Source organism: Olea europaea, chromosome 7, assembly GCF_002742605.1.
Source record: "Olea europaea var. sylvestris chromosome 7, O_europaea_v1, whole genome shotgun sequence".
Classification (NCBI taxonomy): Eukaryota; Viridiplantae; Streptophyta; class Magnoliopsida; order Lamiales; family Oleaceae; genus Olea; species Olea europaea.
In genome coordinates, this window is record NC_036243.1 from 26,479,905 (window position 1) to 26,500,811 (window position 20,907).

The following is a 20,907-nucleotide window of genomic DNA, read 5'->3' on the forward strand; positions in this document are numbered from 1 at the left end:
AAATTTTGATGTTCATACCATCAGTGACGAATCATACGACCAGGCCGAAATGTGTTTGGCCGAATTGGTCAAAGGAGATACGTATACTTGTCCCATAATGGCCAAGCCTAGACCATCGGGCAAAGATGAGTCCATAAAATATGGAAACATAAAGGCTAGAACGTTCTCGTTCGATGTAACCAAAGCTGACCTTATATTTGATAAATTATATAGGGATAAGCAGATAAAGTTGAGCGATAAGCACAAATCGCCAAACCCTGAACAAATTAAGGGTAAAAAATATTGTAAGCGGCATAATGCATGGTCACATTTGACTAACAATTGCTTAGTTTTTCGCCATGTATTGCAGGATGCCATTGAATCAGAATGAATTACGTTCGACGATAAGAAGAAGATGGCAGTGGATGAAAATCCTTTTCCACAACCACTTGGAGTGAACATGGTGACGTCTGGATTCAAAAATAAGTTGCCAAAATTCAAGTTGGTCGTAGATGATGGAGAAGAGGATCCTAGACCACATCCCAGTGTCTTTGAACGAATCAAGAGGAAAGAACCAAAAAAGGACGAAGACGTCCTGTGTGTAAGATGTAAAAGAGAAATTAATGGCAATACGGAGAAACCAGGGATATGGCAGCATCCCCATCGCCCTACCTTCTTCCCAAACACTCAGCCTGGTAGAGGGCGAGGTACATCATTCTATAGAGGATCACTTTTTGAGAGGCAGTTCAGGCCAGCAGATAATGGAAGAACATTCAGGCCGCAACCTCGCCGGCCAAATGTATCGCATTCATTCCAGTATAATGCAGGAAGGGCAATACCCTTCGATGAGATGACTAGAACCCAACAAAGGCGTTTCCAACGAAACTATGGACGGATGATGAGGCAGCAACAGGGAGTGCCACATCCTAAAGCGCCTAAACTACTCAAGGTAGCCAATCAAAATGTCCTCAACAATAGTGACGAGACCGGTACAGATGAATCAATGAAGGAACTGCCAGAAACTTCTTCTGGGAGATCAAAGTTTGAGCGAGACAAAAGGGATGGAGAAGATCCAGATCAGCCCCTTACTATCCAATTCGGTACGTTGCCTCCTGTCGTGGCCAATAATTACTTACTGGCCAATGAATTCAAGAATAAAGAAAAAGAAGAAGAGAAGGAGGACAACGAAGAAGAAGCTTGCGTGCTGGAATGTGAAGAAGGCCAGACTTCTAGAGAGGCCTACAAAGATGAAGAGGACGACGGGATGATAGACATTGAAGAAGAAATCGACCTAGAAGTAGAAGGAAGAAAGAGAGGAGTATCGTGCAATACTCTGTTGAAGCAACTACATCGAGAAGGAGTTCGCGAAGTAGACTTGTTGGGAGAACCATCTGGGCGTCCTTTCGATTTCTACGTACTGTACGGGACACCCAAAAGGAAGAAGAGAGTGACTCACTCTGAAAAGTATGGGTCACCTCCAAGAATAATGCCCCCTCCCACAGGTTGGGTAACTGATGAGGAAGCATTAGAAAAAAGTAAGAAGGAAGTTCAGGAGACAAAGGATCAGTGTGATATACTGCACGTCGACTTATCACAGGGGGATAATTCGACAGAAAACAGGCAGGAAGTAGAAATAGAGGCTACCGAAAAGGATATTTTTAAACGGCCAGCCATGAAATTGACTAAACACTTGAGGCCATTGTACGTTAAAGCTCTAGTTAACGGCATCCCAGTGGCAAAAGTGCTTGTCGACAATGGAGCAGCTATAAACACCATTCCATTTAGGATGATGAGGAAGTTTGCAAAGATAGAGGGTGACATGATTCCTACAGAAGTCATCCTCACGAGCTTCAATGGAGGAGCAACTTCAGTTAAGGGAGTTATGCCATTGGACATAACTATAGGGACGACTACTAGGACCACTGTCTTCTTTGTAATAGATGGTCCTACTAGTTACAATGTGTTACTAGGAAGAGATTGGATACACGAAAATCATTGTATACCCTCATCGCTCCATCAATGCCTGATCTTTTGGAATAACAAAGGCGAAGCAGAGGTGGTACATGCCGATCATAGGCCTTTTGTCGCAGAAGCAAACTCGGTGGAAAAGTTCATGTACGAAGGAAACTATGGACCTGTCAGGGTAGTACAAGATGGGGAAGAAACTCAAGTTGTCGCGCAAAGCGAAGAGCCAATTTCAGTGGACACACTCACTGAAATGTTCAGACAGATGAGGCCAAATATAGTGGCCCTGGAAGAGCCAGTAATTGGCAAAAGAATAATCAAGGAGTCTTGAATGGATTCTAAGTTACGAAAACAAATGGCCGACATTCAGGCCTTCAAAGCCAGACTAATGGCTTTCAATAAGGAATGCAATGACAAGATGAAAGAAGATACAGCCCTAAAAGCGCTGAAGGACAAATTAGCAGTATTCGAGTTAGAACAAAGCATTGGCTGAGAAGTCAACAAGGTCGACTGTTTAGAAGAGGAAGTACTTACAAGGGAACTGGACGACGAAGTGATGCGGATCGTCAAACCTAGATACGCTCAAGCACAAGACCCTCTGATCAAAGTAAATATTGGCAATGAAGGAGAAGATCGTCCAACATTCATCAGCCAGATGCTCGATCAAGATGTTAGTAATAAATTAATCGCTTTGCTAAAAGAGTACAAAGATTGTTTTGCTTGGGAATATGAACAAATACCTGGTTTAGATAGAGACTTGGTGGAACATAGGTTACCAACTAAGCCTAACTTTAAATCTCATAGGCAGCCTCCTAGACGTTTTGCTCTCAATGCACTCCTTGAAATCAAGAAAGAGATAGAGCGATTATTGAAAGCAGGTTTTATTAGAACAGCCAGATATGTCGAATGGTTGTCCAATATTGTACCAGTACTAAAAAAGAATGGTAAACTAAGGGTGTGTATAGACTTTAGGAATTTAAACATAGCTACACCCAAAGATGAGTATCCAATGCCCACGGTGGATTCTTTAGTGGACTCGACTGTCGGACATGTTATGTATTGTTTCATGGATGGGTATTCAGGATGCAATCAAATTTATATAGCTAAAGAAGACATACACAAAACTGCCTTTAGATGCCCTGGGTCTTTATGATGTTTTGAATGGGTGGTTATGCCTTTCGGCCTAAAAAATGCAGGGCCAACTTATCAACCGGCAATGAATTTAATCTTTCATGATATGATAGGCAAGTTTGTTGAAGTGTATGTAGATGACATAGTAGTCAAGTCCATTAAAGAAGAGGACCATTTCGAACAGTTAAGATGTTCGTTTGAGCGAATGAAGCAATATAAGCTAAAGTTGAATCCCTTGAAGTGTGCATTTAGTGTTAATGCAGGGAATTTTCTTGGTTTCTTAGTATACAAGAGAGGGATTGAACTTGATAAAAATAAAGCGAAGGCCATTTTAGAGGCCAAACCACCTAGCAACAAAAAAGAATTGCAAAGGTTTCTAGGCCAAGTAAACTTTTTAAGACGCTTTATTTCTAACTGTGCAGGGCGAACTAAAGTCTTTTCGCCGCTCTTAAAGCTGAAAAATAGGACGAATTCGTCTGGAAAGAAGAACATCAAAAGGCTTTCGAAAGCCTAAAGACATATTTATCAAGTCCACCAGTGTTGGTGTCACCAATCCAAGGACGGCCAATGAAAGTGTACGTATCGGCTGAAAAAGAATCAATAGCTGGAATGGTCGCACAGGAAGACCAATTTGGTGAAGAAAGGGCAATTTACTACTTAAGTAGACGGTTAACGAAATGTGAATGTAATTACTTTGCTATCGAAAAATTATGTCTTGCATTGTATTTCACATGTACAAAATTAAGGGCTTATTTACGGCCCGTAACCGTTTATTTAATTTCTAAAGTAAATTTAGTTAAGTATATGTTCTCGCGCCCTATTTTACACCAAAGGGTAGGCCTTTGGACACTAGCTTTATCAGAATTCGAGATACAATATATACCTCAAAAGTCAGTCAAAAATCAGGTTTTGGCTAATTTTCTAGCCAATCATCCATGCCTTGACATGCCTGAAAAAATTGAATTAGAAATCAATTCGTTCGAGTTAAAACCTTGGGTGTTGTATTTCGATGGGTCAAAAACCTCTAAAGGCGCAGGAGTAGGAGTAGCATTGATTAATCATTTAGAGATTTGCTATAAGTTCGCATTCACTTTAGACAGAATGTGCACCAACAATCAGGCCGAATATGAAGCCTTAATTGTAGGCCTGGAACTAATGATAGATATGAGAGTAAAAAATGTGATTGTTAGGGACGATTCTCAATTGGTAATCCACCAATTGATTGATGATTTTAAATGCCAAAGTGATTCCATTATAAGTCAATATGAGATCGCCCAAGAGTTGTTGGAAGAATTCGACCAAGTAGAACTTCAATGCATTAATAGGATATATAATGACATGGCAAATGAGTTGACCCAAATGGCCCCAGGATATTCAAAGGTTTTGAATTGGAAGTCTACTTGTGAGTATGGAATCATATTGCCCGTGACTTAAAGAAGGGCGAGAAAGATTGAACTTCACTGCATACAAGATGGAGATACAATGGATTGGAGAACAGATATTAAAAGGTTCCTTAAGGAACCTAATGGAGGGATTAGTAGGAGAATGAAGCTGTGTTTGCTAAACTATACACTAATAGATGAAGAGTTGTTTAAGAAACGCTCTGATGGTGTATTACTAAAGTGTGTAAGTTTGCAAGAAGCCAAGACGATCATGACTGAGGTGCACGAAAGGATATGTGGAGCTCATCAAGCTGGCCAAAGGATGAGATGGTTAATTATTAGGAGTGGATATTTTTGACCAAAGATAGGAGAATTATGCGTTCAGTATGCAAAGAGTTGTTTAGTATGCCAAAAGCATGGTCTAATACAAAGGGCGCCAGCGTGAGAGATGGCACCTATTATTAAACCTTGGCCGTTCAAGGGTTGGGCGATAGACCTGATAGGGAAGATTTATCCCCCATCGTCCAAGCAACATACTTTTGTTATAGTTGCAACCGACTATTTCACCAAATGGGTAGAGGCGGTACCTTTGAAAGAGATCACCCAGAAGAATGTTATAGAGTTTATCCGTGATCACATTATTTATAGGTTTGGAATTCCACAAACGTTAATGGTAGATCACGGAACATCTTTGAATGGGGATCAAGTGAACAAATTTTTGAGCGAGTTTGGGGTTAAATTAGTAAACTCCACACCATACTACGCTCAATCCAACGGACAAGCAGAATCTTCTAATAAGATTCTAAAAAATATCATCAGAAAGATGATAGATGAAAATGCCAGAAATTGGCACGAATGTCTGAACAAGGCCTTATAGGCTTATAGAACATCACCTCGGTCAAGTACCAAAGTTACTCATTTTCAACTTGTTTATGGATAGGAGGCCATTTTGCCTATGGAAATCAACGTGCAATCGATTAGAGTTTGCTTGCAACATAAGTTGAATGATGATGAGTATGCCGAATCACTAGTTCAAAATTTATTGAGGTTAGACGAATTAAAGTTGGACGTCTTAGATAGATTGCAAGTTCAAAAATAAAGAATGGCTAGGTTTTATAATAAAAAAGTCATAGCCAAGTCGTTCAACCTAGGTGAACTGGTTTGGAAGACGATACTCCCTTTGGATAGCAAGGATCCAAAGTACGGGAAGTGGTCGCCCAATTGGGAAGGACCATACAAAATAAACAGTGTGTTGCCCAATGGAGCGTATCACTTGGAAGATTTTAGATGGCACCAAACACATGAGATTCGTTAACGGCAAATATTTGAAAAAATATGTTCCTTCTTTATGGGAATGTGAACAGATAAAAGCATAATCAAAATATGTTGAACGATTAAGGATAACAAGGTCACAGCGAAATACGTTCAAATAAAGTCCTTTATTACCAAACGTTCATTACAAAGATGCGAAAATACAAATAATGGATGCTCTACAAACTACAATAAAAAATAAGCTAATCTCCCGTTTGATCGCTGAGTAAGAGGGTGGACTAGCCTCACACCGCCTTTCTAGATGCATCGCTGCAATGGTGGGATCGTCGAGTAAGAGGGTGGACTGGCCTCACCACCTTCCTAAATGCATCGCTGCAATGGCGGGCAAAGAGGCTGAGAAGCACTCTCAGCAAGCAAACTAAGAAGCACTCTCAGCAAGCAATGTGGCCCGCAATCATCCCAAAAATTGCCTTCTATCATCGACTCCTTGTAAAGGACAAAGAGACGATGGGAAGAACTTCGATGGTAAAAACTTTGCTGTTGGCCAAAAAATATTTCCTATACCTCCCACACCAAAGGTGACATCAAGGCAAATAGTAAAATGGGCGGACTAAACAATCCATTTTTATAGAAAGACGAAAGTTTCGGATCGGATTGATTGTCAGAATGCCAAACAATGGCAGCAAATTGGTTTCGAAGAAGAAAATGAAGATGAAGATGGAAGATGGAAGATGGAAAATGCGAAGCATACGTGCATTTATAGGGGGTGGAGATGAAGAGACAGAATATGAGCAGCCACATTCTGCTTAGTAAATGGAATTAAATAGCCCAAAGTCTTGGAAAAAGTGGAGGAAATATCAAAAGAAAAATGGGCAAGATTTTTAGCACAAAGCAGTTAAATGCTTGAAGAATTGACGACTAAAAAACAAACGTCAAATAAATGCACAAGAAGTTAATATATATGTTCATTAATGATGAACAAAGTTACAAAGGAAAAATCAAATTACAAAAGAAAAAGGCACCATATGTCTTAATTACAGTCCACCCCACATTGAACGAATTCGTTCCCTAAGTTTTTCCCAATCCTCGTTCTACCGAGAGGAAGTGATGTTCAATTCAGCCACGACATCATCATCAACTTCCAATTTCTTGTACTGCTCAACCAAGGACTTAGTTCGCTCAATTCCCTGGGAGGCGTTGCGCTTTTTAGCAGCCATTCTCGCCTTGCAGTCGTCCATTTTGGCTTGAAGTTCCTTCATCTGAGCAGCCAAATTAACCATCAAAGAGTCTTCGATCATGACTTCGAAAGAGATTTCTTTTAACTCGTCCTCAGCCTTGTTGATCTCCATACGCAAAGACTCTTTCTCAGATACGGCTCGAAGATATTGAGTACTTTTGGCTTTTAGTTCAGCATTCTTGGCCAGCAAAAAAAGGACCTCGGAGTGGATAACCTTCAACGTCGCTTTAAAATCGGCAGAAAGATTGAGCGACGGAAGCGTCAGTGTTTGCTCCAATTTCACATTCAAATGCTCAAGTTTATCCTTATGTCTGGCAGCACTAGCCCTACCAATGTCCATGTCCATGAAGGACACGTACTCAAATATCGACTGCTTGAGGAACTTCAAATCTTCCTCTGAAGAAGCAACAGGACGATCAGATGGAGTAGGGCGAGACGTCTTGACTTGCCCCCAGGAAGCGAACAAGTCTCGGATAGAACGCACAATCTTGTCAGCATCCTGCAAAGAAAATTGCCTATATTAAAGATTCTCACTACAACAAACAAGATAGAAATAAAAGTGAAGCAAAGATTACCTCATCAACAATTGTGGAAGATGGCATGTCCTCAGCCAAGTCTGCCACCAATGACCCCTTCATTCGTGAGCACTTCCCCTTGTTTGAGCGAGAAGATGTTGCCACAACGGGCAGACTCATAGGAGTATTTGCAAAACTCAGGAGCAACAAATCAGAAACCAATAGCACAAGCAAAGGTAAGGCATCAAAAAACTGAATTACCTTCTGCTTCGATATTTGGGGGGTTGACGCCCTGAGAAGAAGGTGGCTCATCCATGGGTTGTGATGAGGATTCTGGAACTGAAGATGTCTCTTTAAGCGTAGTCCCCTCATCAACCGGTTTGGATGAAGCAACCTCAGTGGAGGATGATGGAGCAGAAGCTGTCGATGCCAAAACCTTTGAAGGAGAGGCTGAACTTTTCTGAGAAGTCCAAAAAATCATCAGCACACAGAAAAGTTTCAAGTATGGAAAAGTATGCTTGTGAGTAAATCAATTTAATTACCTTCCTCCTGACGATAAGAGGGGTATCATCATCATCATCATCATCATCATCAACATCATCCTCCAGAATGGGAGATGCTGAGGCTGGCCGTTTGCGGCTTGGGGCACTCTTGCTAATGAAAAACTTGGCAGGGAGAGAAGAAGATGGACGAGCAGACTGTTTAGCGCGACGAGGAGGAGAAGGACTCCTGATGGACAAAGGAGTGACTAAAACAGGAGGAGGGGAAGAAATGCTCGGCTGGTCTAGTGAATGAAAGGCACGATTGGTATCAGCCGCAAATAATCTGCGCTTCACTGACGGCCAGAGCTGTTCAAAAAGAGGATGGATGGCGTGGCTAGAATTGAAGGGGGCTAATGAAAAATAGTTGGTTAAAAGAAGATTGCGAGCATTTATAGCCTCTGCCTCCGCCTTATTAATAATATGAAAACGGTCAATTAAGTTCCTTGAATAGCAAGGAGGAACAGGCCAAGTTTGGCCGAAACCAAGCTGGCGAGCAAAAAATTGGGGAGCATAAATTTCTACCCCTGCCTTGGCATTGGTTCCAATTAAAATATCATGAAATAGCTCCCTCCCGGTTAAAAACTGGATCCAAATGAGTAGGGAGGTGCTCGCGCTGTCTATAGTGGAGGGGGGATGTACATAGTCTGGAGTCAAAAAAGAAGGAAAAGGAAAAAAGAAAGAGATTGAATCCAAAAAATAAAAGAATGAAAAAATGTCCCTTCTGGACATATTTACAGGAGCCAAGGGCTCCATGGCTAGCCCATAACAGCTAGCAGAGGAGTGAGAAATTGATGGAGCACCAAGCAATGGAAAATAGGATCTCAACCACAGTTGAGTGAACCAAAGAGGTCCACTACCAGTGGGAGATGCACCATTCTTCAATTGAGTTTGAAGAGAGGACATGCCTCTATAAAGGGCAGCCAAAAAGAAAGAACATAAATTCAAAGGCCTGCCACGCGCCAATTTATGCGCTATGGGTAAATAACTCAGGGAGGGCTTTATGCTTAGCACACACAAAACATATTTACAAAGCCAAACTAGAAGAAAAGCCACTCTCTCAGTATGGGAAGGCTCAGCGCTTGAATGATTGTGAAGGGTTTGTAGGCTTGAATAAGACTCGGTGTAATTTCTACCAAACTTTGGGGCGCCACCAGAAACCAAGATACCAGGAAAAATGGTATTGCCCAAAAGTGGTAGATTCACTAGGGCCCCAACATCCCTTAAAGTAATAGATATGGGGCCAAGAGGGAGAATAAAGGTATTACACTCAGAAGATCAAAAACTCAAAGCAATCGAAAAAAGTGCTGAATCAAAAGTAGGGGGGTGAATAGAGATTTCTAACAAATCAGAAATCCTAACATTATCAAAAAGTGCCTTAGTAGGACCATGGCCCACAAGACGAGCATGCCACCTACGGAAAGCTACATCAGATTTAGGCCAAGTGCGAATACCTCTTTCGCGAAGTGGCCCCAGCGGCAGAGAGTTTAGAAATGGAGGGCCTTGAGTACAAGGAAACAGCTGACCCACAGCCGCCTGTTCAACTGTCTCTGCATTGTTGAAGAAAGGACCTAAGTAGAACTCATTGCGTTCGACATCGGCGGGCGCGAGAAAACTCGAAGTTATGTATGGACGATTCAGAAGTTTCTGAAAGTCATCAAAACTAAAGGAGTCGCCAGCTTGAGATTGTGAAGTAGTCATTTGAGATGGAACGAAGCTTTTCAGGGTTACGTAGCAGGGAAACAAAAGATGAACAGTAAATCGTGGGAGAAACGCGAAAAATTTGAGGCGTGATTTAATGGTACGGTGAAATGGCGTGTTTGGGGGTTATAAGGGTTTGCAAAACGACGCACCTTTTCAAGTTATGGAAGAAAACAATGATTGAAATTCTTGGAAATCTCGAATGTTGCTGGAAACACAAAGTGAATATGGCAAAATTTAATAATTATTATTAATTCTGCCATATTTGGGGGTAATTGTTGACACATAAAAATTCAGTCCAAATCGAACGGCCTAAGGAATGAAGCCCAATTGGAGGATCCCCAAATCAGATAGCCCAAAGAACGAAGCCCAATCAAACAATTCAAGATGAAGGCCTAAATAGGGAGGCCCAAGAACGCAGTAACGCCATCGCCCAAATTTGCAAGTCGCCCAGAATCTGAGCGAATGGAGTGCCATGCAGTCATCCAGAGCTGTTACTCTATTCTCGTCCAAACCTTTAAGTCGCCCAAAGTCTTAACAAACATAAAGCGTTGTGGTTATCAAGAAGTGCAGTTATCAAAGCAGTTATTAAAGCAGCCCTATCACGTTCCACGATTCAAGGAATTCAATCGAAAACGGTTGAACAACGAAGAGTAATGGCAGTAGTTAAAAAAGGCAGTTTTGATGACAAGCTGGCCATTATGAGGAAAGCGGACAGTTGTAGAACGATCAAACAGTTTTTAGGCGGTTGATCACAAAAAAGATCATCCATGGAGTATAAAAGGGAGAAAATGCATAGAGCAAAAGGACCAAATCAAAAACTCTCGAACAGAGAACATGTAATTTTAATTTCCTTAGTTTTAGACTAAAACACTTTTTCAGTAACTCGTGTGCTTGCGCCCCTTGGAGGCATTTTGTTTTTGATTTCCAATTGTAAAGTTATCACCAATAAAAGAACACCTCTTTTTGGGACTTTGTCTCAAGAGATTTGTCCTTTACATAATCGTCTGATCCTTTTTAATTGTTAACGACTAACCTGCGCGAAACAGAAAGGTTAAAGCTTCTGGGAAAAAAAAGTGTCTAAACAAATTGCTAAATAAAATAATGAATTCAAATTTTAATGGAATTAAAGGCAACTTTGTCGTCCACTCAAGAATCAGCTGGATGGAGAAAATTATAGACCGTACTGATATTTGTGTAATGAATAACAATTGAGAAATTCTTTATATTTATTATTATTATTATTATTATTTTATTATTTTTTTAACCATTTTGAGGGGTGGTTATCATTGGCCTTCTAATCAATGTTACAGGTGGATCTAGAAATTTTTCGTGTAAATGAGAAAATCCAGCTAAAGCGTTTGTTTTGCGTTTCTATTCTCTATTTTCAATTTTGAATTCATTTTCTGTTTTCTGTTTTGAGGGATTATTTTAAGAATGCAAAAAACGCGTTTGGTTTATCATTTGAAAAACTGTTTCTCAAAACAAAACAAAAAATAGAAAATGAGTTTGGTTTAAAAATTTTAGAAATAGTTTTATGACATTTTCTTTTCAATTAATTTAAAATTTGATTATGCTAATTTATGATAAAAAAGCAACTTTTGTTATCATGAATGAACCTATCTCCAGCTCCAACTGCACCAGCCTCCTGTGATCTTCATGAACCTATCCATCAGTGCTACCATCATTCACCCACGAGACGAGCACACGATCAAATGAGTCCAAACCCCATTTGGCGTTGCTTAAAAATTTGGTAAATATTTAACTCAAAGTCAATAATTAATTTGAATTACAAATTTCATAGGACCAACAATTTTTTATCAACTTTTAACCACACATTTCATCGACTTTTATCAAAATTTACTAAAAGTCTCATTTTTAACATTGCCAAACAGGGGCCAAATAACAATTGGTCCAGTTGGTCACTGTGTTCATCCATATGTACAATTGTTTCTCTCCGTCCAAAAGGATTATGCATATACGTTCAAACTTCTCTATTGCTGGTAAATGGTTTCTGAGAAGTTTTGGTTGTTGAACGTTGTTTGTGGGAGTATTATGCTATAGTAGTAGGGTTCGTTTTCCCAAAAAAGTGATATTATTACCAGTAGATTGAACAATAGTTATCTTGTGATGGCTAATAATGGTCCATTAGTTAATATTATATTTAATGACTGCTATAAATATTATCAATATTTCAATAATTATTGTGTTAAGGTTATTAATACCATTACGAGCAAATCTGGAACAATTTGCATTACCACCACAAAAATTTTTAATGACAACCGAATATTCGATGACTGGTTAGCCATCGTGTAAGCTATAATCAAAACAAATATTTTTATTTCACATTAAGAACCATGCATGGAACCTTCTGGTATTAGTACACAATAACATGACATGGGAATTAAAATCAACATGAAACAGCACCTCATTAACCAATGGAAAAGTCTCGTTACAAGGATTACGCTTTTCAGGGCACTTATCCTAGCAACTGATTTTGATTCGAAAATTTTATTTTGTAAAAAGACGGATAATAGGAAAACAAGCAAGTGGTTATGCAATGATATCCCACAATGTGACGATTCAATCTCTAACGATTTGATTAGGGTCGACTGCATAGAGATTTATCGTTTTTTTGAAATCGCGCTAAATCTTGCGCAGAAAGAGTGGAGCACCATACTGTGGTTGCACAGTAAAAATAACATAGGGAGCATGTGTATAAGTTGGTGCAAGCTCAAAGGAGAAGTTGCTCAGAATATTTGCTAAGACAAGTTTGGCTTCCAATAGAGAGTAGTTCTGTCCAATGCACACTCGGGGACCTGAACCGAATGGGAAAAATGCAAGGCGCCCATTTGTTGCTTTCAATACTCCTTCAGCGAACCTTTCTGGTTTAAACTCATTTGCATCTTCGCCCCACAAGTCTGTGTCTCGGTGAAGTATGATTATCGGCAACATCAATAGTGTATCGGCTGGGATAGTGTATTGTCCTAACTTTGTTTCTTCTTCAACCAGTCTAGACAGGTCAACAATTGGTGGATACAGCCGTAATACCTCATTGAAAATCATTGTTGTTTGTAAGGATGATAGAGGACCTCAAATAATAAGAGAAGAGAATGACGAAGACACCCTATTCATTTCTTGATGATTAACGTTGAAAAAACTTGAGTGACAATAAAAGAATTTCTTATAGACATGAAAAAACCAAATTAAGAATAATGATACTGGTGCTAGAGCATCAGTTTAGGTGTCGTGCAAGAGATAGAACATCTTAAATGTGATTTATTTTTCTACACTTAAGGTGATCTATCAATTAATAATGATACTTAAACGCTATCTAAATTATTGTATAGCACCAATGGTACTAAATAACATTACTTGAATCCAATACCAAGGCGAATGAATCCAGTATAACTACATTTTCTAATCCGAAAGGTGAGATTTGCATCATTTCGGTCTATCACACACACATATATTCATTACCAAACACGTTTCTTTCAAAATTATTCATCTGTTATTTGTATGAGTCCATTATAGGATTAAATATATGTTTTAGGTCACTAAACCTATATCAAAATTAATACAAGTATGTCCATGCTTTTTCTGATGATTTTCAACTTTTCTTTTTTAAGATAACTATGGAAACATATATATTTGTGAAGTATATAAAATTAAGACTACTTACAATTTTCAGTTTGCGGTCACCGAAGACTTGAAAAACCTCTTGTCTAGCACGTTCTTGCCAATTTTGATGGATACTAAGTAAAATCATGGTCCAAACGAGCATAGCTGTGGTAGTCTCATGTCCTGCGAAGTAAAATAACTGAACATTTCCAATCAAATCATCCATATTCTTGATTCCATGAGTTTCTGCGAGTTCAGATTCCAACAACACATGAAAGAAGTTGTCCTCCATAGTTTTTCCTGCCTTAATTCCCTTTGCCCTTTCATTTATCAGAATCGAAAATGATTTTCTTAATTCCTTTTTTTATCTGTTTTGACCTTCGATTTGTCATAGTGGGAAGATACCTACACCAAATTGAGAAAATTGTCAATATACTAACAAGAAGACACAAAAGACCTACAATGATGAATATTAAGACGAGTACAAGACGTCGAATTTAAATGAAGAGTATCAGTAAATAATATAAACCGACATTTCTTAAGTTAAACCTCCATTTTCATCGTTTTGAAAACAATGGACAATCGTGCTGAGAGTACAAACATCATTGTAAACATACGACGACAATGTAAGTGCAATAACGTACTTTGCTCCCGGTAAATCAGCTATTCGGGTTGTCTGTCTCGCAATAGCGGTCAATTCTTTAAGAATTTCATAGATCCTTTTATCCTGAGCATAGTCAGTGGAAAATAAAGTTCGGGACACTACTTTTGTGGTCAAGACTTCTATATGAGACATCACGTCCACCACACAGGAGCCATCCTTGGAGCTCGACACCAAGTTCTTCCATTCGTTCACAATTTCATCGCAGCTTACTTGAAATGCAGGTATCATTTGCTACATAATTAAAAACAAAATATTGAAAAAAAAATGTCAATAATGTGTTAAGATTAATTATACAGAAGAGGGGGAAAAAGATATTAATTGGTACAAAAATTTTACCTTAATTTTTTCCAGTTGGAAAATTGGATTTTGAGTCTTTCTGTTTTTGCTCCATTCTTCTCCCTCTTGATTAAGGATTCCACTAATAAGTGTTTGTACTATATTATTGGTTACCTTAAAATTCTTTTTGAAAATATTGTATTTACTCATCACTGTTTTCATCAACTCAGGATCCATAATGAGCACCCGAGGTCTCGGTCCAACCCACATGAACGACATTTTACCTTACAAAAAAAAAAAAAAAAAAAACCTTTTTAAAAAGAAATTATGATAATGCAAATACAATTAGTGCATGCATGGATCAATTATTACATAAATGCAGGTACCTAAGATACGTGCTTCTGGTTTGCTGTTTTCAAACTGGTTTTAGTTTTGCAAAATACAGAAAATATGTTTGGTCTGGTATTTCAGTTCTCAGTGCAAACCACTAAAATACAAACCAAACGGGCACTTAGTTTCCACTCACAAATATTTGGAAGTTCATTAGAATTCATTTCTAAAAAAGTGCATAAGTTTCCTTGAAGATACCGTATTTTTCAATGGTTTTATGAACGAAGGGCATGACACGGGGAACAGCTTCGTCGTGAATATTGATAGTCTTTCGCAAGGCTTCAGCATATTCGACTGAGTTCTCTTTTACGTCTCCAAACAGAAGCCTGGTCAGGGTATATGGGTTCCCTTTGAAGCCTTGCTGCTTAAGCATCCTCTCCTTCTTCTTAGGTTTAAGCCAAATCCGATCCATAATTCTCCATCCCAATATCAGAAATGCTGTAATGAACAACATTGAACTCCATATATTTTTCTCACTCCCGCCAACTATTTCTGTCTTCATGTCTGATGTGTGTGTGTGTGTGTGTCTTAGAAAGAAGAGTGCGATTGAGAAGAAGCAATCCAAGGTATCTATAGAAGAATTTGGACGTGAACTATCATTGTAAAACAAGTAAAATAATTCATGCATGACACGAGACAATACAGTACTATAAATATATAAAGTATATATCCCATGCTATGACACCTGATTGGTATTGCTAAAAAATCTAAGTCAAAGAAAGCTATTAATTTCATCTCCACATTTTATATAGGATGCACAATTATTCAAGTACACATTCTATCAATTTTTATTAACATTTGCTAAAAATATGATTTTAATATCTTCCAAACAAAGGCATAACATGAGATTTGATCTTTATATCATAGGATGTAAAAGATACTTATTTCCCAAGCATGTTGTTCTAGTTTATAATCCCCCATTAAATAAAGATAAAAATATAGATAAATTTATAAAGATTTGTTGATATTTCTCTTAATAAGGTGACATTTTTAAGATGGTTCATCAAATTTTAATGAGGTATCAAAGCCCATTGAACTCAATCGAGTAGTTCGGTCCATTTAAGACTCAAAAAAATGATTACACGGATTTCAATATTGATTTCCTCAAATAAACCACTATTTTGCTGGGCATATTAAAGGATAAAATGACACATCGAACAAAGATGAAAACATAGACCAATTTATAAGGGGTTGGATTACTCTTTTTAACAATGTTAACCTTTTAAGATGGATCCCCAATTCTTAATACAAAATGCCACTTGTTACCCTTCAGCATTATTTTCATGGAATTTGGATCAAACACGTAAAGTCCAAATGAAATCGGAAAAGCTAACATTGATATCAGATTGGTAATCTCCTTATAATCTCGTCGAGACATTGCATGATGCAAAAACAAATTGAAAAAAGCTGCACGTACAGGTGCATTTTCACAGGGATTGTTTGGAGGAGGGCCCCACATGTATTTAAAAAAAATTATGGGGCCCACCCCCACTTGTTTCTTGCCTAGTAGGGATCGAAACAGGTCCTGTACGTGCAGCTTCACTGAAACAAATTAGGCTTTCCACATTGTCAAAATAAGACGCACATACAAATATGTTGTCAAGTTATCAATTTCTTTTTAGTAATAATATACAATAGCTAAATGTTGACATTATGAGTGATGGGTAGATTTTGCTGTCATGGAATACCTGTTAGAGGACTAAAAATAACTTCTTACGACTGTCAACGAAAAAATCGTCATGAAACTTGCTCCATTAAAATGAGATTTTGGGGGAATTTAACATGTGCTTTGGAATAATAATTTTTGGAGAATATAGTTAAAAAATGAGGAAAACATTTTATTGTACGTATAGCTTTATTTTATGGAATAATGTGATTGAAAACGAGTTACGTACAGAGTCTTAATTTCTATGACAATTGCCAATTTCTGTAGAGTACTAGTCATCTTACCCGTAGTGTTCCCATTTAAGGTGTTCTCTCAAAATGGAGATTCACTTGTATGAATTTCTTTTCTTTTCTTTTCCTTCCTTTTCCTACTAAAATAATGGTATTGCTAGCGACTACATGATGATATAGTTTGCACGCAAATATACAAATCCAGGTTTTTCCACAGTGGCATGCTTTCTTTTCAATCCAGATTAAGTAATGATTGGTCCTTAACACCAACCTATTGGCCAAAACCGTAATCCTTTGATTGATGGAATGAATTTTACATCAACAATTTTATTAAATTTTTATTTGATTATCGATAGCGATGATAAATTTTTGTTTCAAATTGATGACAAGTACTTTTGTAACTCGGTTGAGAAGACGCTTTTTCTGAATTGTTTTAACCTTTTTCACGCATGATTTCTAATCCCCTCCTTAAAAGATTAAATAATTATAAGATGTCAAAATTTATAAACCAATTGACTGGTAGGTTTTGAAAGCATTGAGGTGATTTAAATTTCTCTACAGAAATATAATAAGCATTTAAATAAGATTGAGCTTTTCCACGGAATTTAGCATATGTTTAGCCCTATTTTTTCAAAAACTCTCTTTATTTTATTTTTTTTTCAAAATTCGTTCTCAACCACACATTCTCCCATAAAATAATTTTACATTCAAATTTTTTTCTTATTTTTTAATCACACATTCTCCAATAAAATATTATTTTAAAATACATTTTAACCAAAAATGGAGCTCAAACTAGGGCATAATATGACCACCACTTGCAGTCAGTTGATTTAAGGTTATATTATTATCGATAACTATTGTAGGTTTAATAATGACAGTGTATCATGTGATTCATGTCCAAAAATTTCACATCTACGTTATTGAGCAATCTTTAATTGAGAGTAAACCCAACACAAAATCTACACATTTTGTGTTTAGTGGCACGTGTTGAAGTTATTAAGAAATCATCCCATATTTAATTAAGTAGACAAAACACATGGCAAGACGCTAAGTATGACTTGTCACACTTGGAAACATACATCATTATTTTCAAACTTGCAGTTTGATTTATTTGTTAATGCAATAATTGGATGTGCTAAATTTTTTATTTTTTTTAATTTTTAATAATTTAGATCATTTTTAATCATAATTCTGAACACGTTATATCTACTTATTGTAACGATATTTCACAAAGAAAAAGTTATTGTGATCTTAGCAATGGTGCACATCATGTACGTCAACAAACTTATTATTTTTTTTATAGAACGAATTTATTGTTCATTGACATCTAAGATTAGATGAATAATGGCAATTTTCCAATAGTATGGAAATCCACGTAAGTAAAGAAGTAACGATGCACTAGATGCATGAATCTGATGTCCTAAGCATAGTGAGAGAAGGACAACAATGTCTTTTTTTTTTCTTTTGATTATATTCAAGAAAATATTTGATACACAATATTAAATTCGATTAAATATAATTTTAAGTTTATCAAACACCTCACCGAGGATGTCAATTGACATATAAAGTTATTGTGACTTTATAAATGGACACTTATTTTTTTATAATTAAGTGGTTCGGAGAAGGACAATTTTATCATTTACACCCACATCAAAATTTTTAAATGAACAGTTTTGAAAAATGTCCATTTAATTTACAATGTATCATGTGATTGAATGATTGATGTCCAAATTTTTTTATTTAACAATGTATCACGTGACTCATGTCCAAAATCTTTACAGCTAAGTTATTGAGCAATCTGTTAATTATCAAAAATAATATTTTGAATAGTAAATTTTTGGATAATGTGTAGTTAAAAAATAAGAAAAATTTTAAATTTACGTGTAGAATATTTTATTATGTGAATGCATAGTTTGAAATTGAATACATAGAAAAAATAGTTAATTTATAAGGGTATCAGGGGCTGAATTTATACGTAGACAAAACACAAGAATCTAAATGTCTTGTCACACTTGGAAACATACCATTAATTTCAAACTTACAGTTGGATTTGTTTGTTAATGAAATAATTGGATGTGCTCAACGGAAGACGAAGAAGAAATTTCCAGCACATTATTTCTTATATAGTGGAACATTTCTCTTATTGATACCCCGTAGATTTTCTTCTATTTTTGGAGTTTTTCATGTAATTTCTTGGGTAAATTTTCTCTATATATTTCACATTTTTATGTCTTATTAGTATTATCTATGAATGATGATATTGTAAGCGAGCAAAAGAATTAGTTTCGATTCTCAATATAGTTTTTTTTTGTTAAAAACTGAAAGATGTATATGGATAAATTTCTATTTCTTTTTTAAGATGGTGAGGAACATGAAACACATGATTTTACACCATGAGCTCAATGTGTAGACATATAAGACATCGGTAACTAAATTTTGCATGTTAGATGAAGCTGTTAAATATTAGACAACAAGAGAAAATGATATTATAATCTTAATCTTTAGTATGTTAAAAATCAAATGAAATAAATATAATTTTGTGGACAACTTTATCCAAGTAACATTTAAACAATTTCAATAATAAGCTTTTTATTTTTTAGTGTAATAATGAATAACAAAATACATTAATTGAATCAATTTACGAAATTATTCAATTCCATAGAATACAATATATCAAATCCTTGATATGTATTGTTTCCAATATTGCTTATTTGGTTAAATAGTTTCTCAAATTCTTAGAAGAAATGCATGTCTAAGCATTGATAAAAGTTGCTATAGTTGGTTAATGAATTTTTTGAATAAATGTCAATGGTTAATTATTTTATGAGACAAAAGAAAATTCAAATATAATGCGCACACAAAATATTCGCATTATAACTTGTCCCCTAAAAATAGTAGACTCTTCATTTAGTTTATTAAAATTGTTGAAATCGTACTTTTATCTCCATTGGTTGTCAATTAAAAAAATTACATGATTCATCTGCCAATCTCTCTTCTAGCTTTATTATTGTTTTTTCTTGTACGATCAATATTTCGTATTGTGTCATATAAACTACCAATTTCGTAACAAGTGGTATCAGAGCAAGGTTTTGATTTTGTTTGAGGTTTCTGTTATCGGTGGCAGCTATGAAGTATGAAATTATGCTTTTGGATCGCAATACAAAATTTTCATTGTGGCAAGTGAAAATGCAAATAACAAGATGGCCACAACTTGGACAACAAAGGAGAAATAACAGAAGGATCGAAAGGCATTTTCACGAATTCATTTTCATCTCTTTAACAATATTCTTCAAGACATTTTCAAGGAGAAGATAGCAATTGCATTACGGTTGAAGTTGGAGCAATTATGTATGACTAAAAATCTAACGAGTAAATTGTATATAAAGCAGATGTTATATTTTCATCGCATGGTAGAAGGCAGATCTTTGAAAGATCATCTGTCTGTGTTGAAGGAGATCGTCGTCGATTTGGAGATATTAAAGGTTAAGTATGATGAAAAAGACTTGGCCTTCAGTTAAAGTATTTGGAGCTAATTCTGCTACAGGGTGAGCTTTGACCCTGTTGTTCACGTATCATTTGTGGATACTGTGAAAAAAAAAAGAGTAATTTTCATGAAGTGAAGAAGTTTGGTTTTGGTTGAAAAGTTCAACCTATTTTATTGCAGTGGAACTTATTTTTCTAGATGGAGAAATTTTGGGTTATCATTCGTTGCACCGAAATTTGTGTCAAGGTAGAGATTTGTAGTGATGTGGCCCAAATTCTAGTAAATATTAGAGTCCTAATTGAAGTGGTCATGGAGAGATCAAAATTATGAATTAAGAAGAATGTCATCGCAATTTCGCTAACCTATTGCTAGTTGGCCGCTCGAGCAGTAGGTGAACTTTTGGAGCAGGAAGCTGTCGTCCGCCTATCGTCGAGCTCTCACTCGAGCGGCAGCGTCGTTCAAGTTTTTCTCTTTATGGTGGTTTCATGTGTATTTTGACCTAGATTTCATACATTAGGTTACTTCGAGGGTTTTGACATATCCCCTTATAAAAGTAGACTTTTCATTCAGTTTATTAAGATTGCTAAAACTATATTTTTCTCTCCATTGTTGCCAATTAATAAAATTACTCGATTTGTTTGCAAATCTCTCTTCTTACTTTAATTATTATTTTTTTTGCTTGTACGATCAATACTTTATATTATGTCATATAACCTAAAAAATTTACATCAATTTTAAGCTATTTTTAATCGTGAGTATACAATAACAATATAACAATTAGCTGTCATTTATTAATTGACATCATTTTAAAGTTATATTCATCGTGATTATACAATGAAGAAATGATTTTTTTTT

The 20,907-nt window shown here is 36.5% G+C and overlaps 2 protein-coding genes across 2 annotated transcripts; both read right to left on the bottom strand.

The window, feature by feature from the left end:
- Positions 1-12,367: 12,367 nt before the first annotated feature.
- On the bottom strand, positions 12,368-12,787 carry LOC111398130 (cytochrome P450 CYP72A219-like). The gene has a single exon (XM_023025082.1). It carries the CDS (start codon positions 12,785-12,787, stop codon positions 12,368-12,370), a length of 420 nt encoding a protein of 139 aa, XP_022880850.1.
- Positions 12,788-13,693: 906 nt separating this feature from the next.
- On the bottom strand, positions 13,694-15,178 carry LOC111398131 (cytochrome P450 CYP72A219-like). Its single transcript, XM_023025083.1, has 4 exons — positions 14,871-15,178; positions 14,343-14,566; positions 13,944-14,237; positions 13,694-13,747 (listed from the first exon to the last, which is right to left on the bottom strand). The coding sequence occupies exons 1-4, from the start codon at positions 15,172-15,174 to the stop codon at positions 13,694-13,696; spliced, it is 876 nt and encodes a 291-aa protein (XP_022880851.1). The 5' UTR covers positions 15,175-15,178.
- Positions 15,179-20,907: the final 5,729 nt, after the last annotated feature.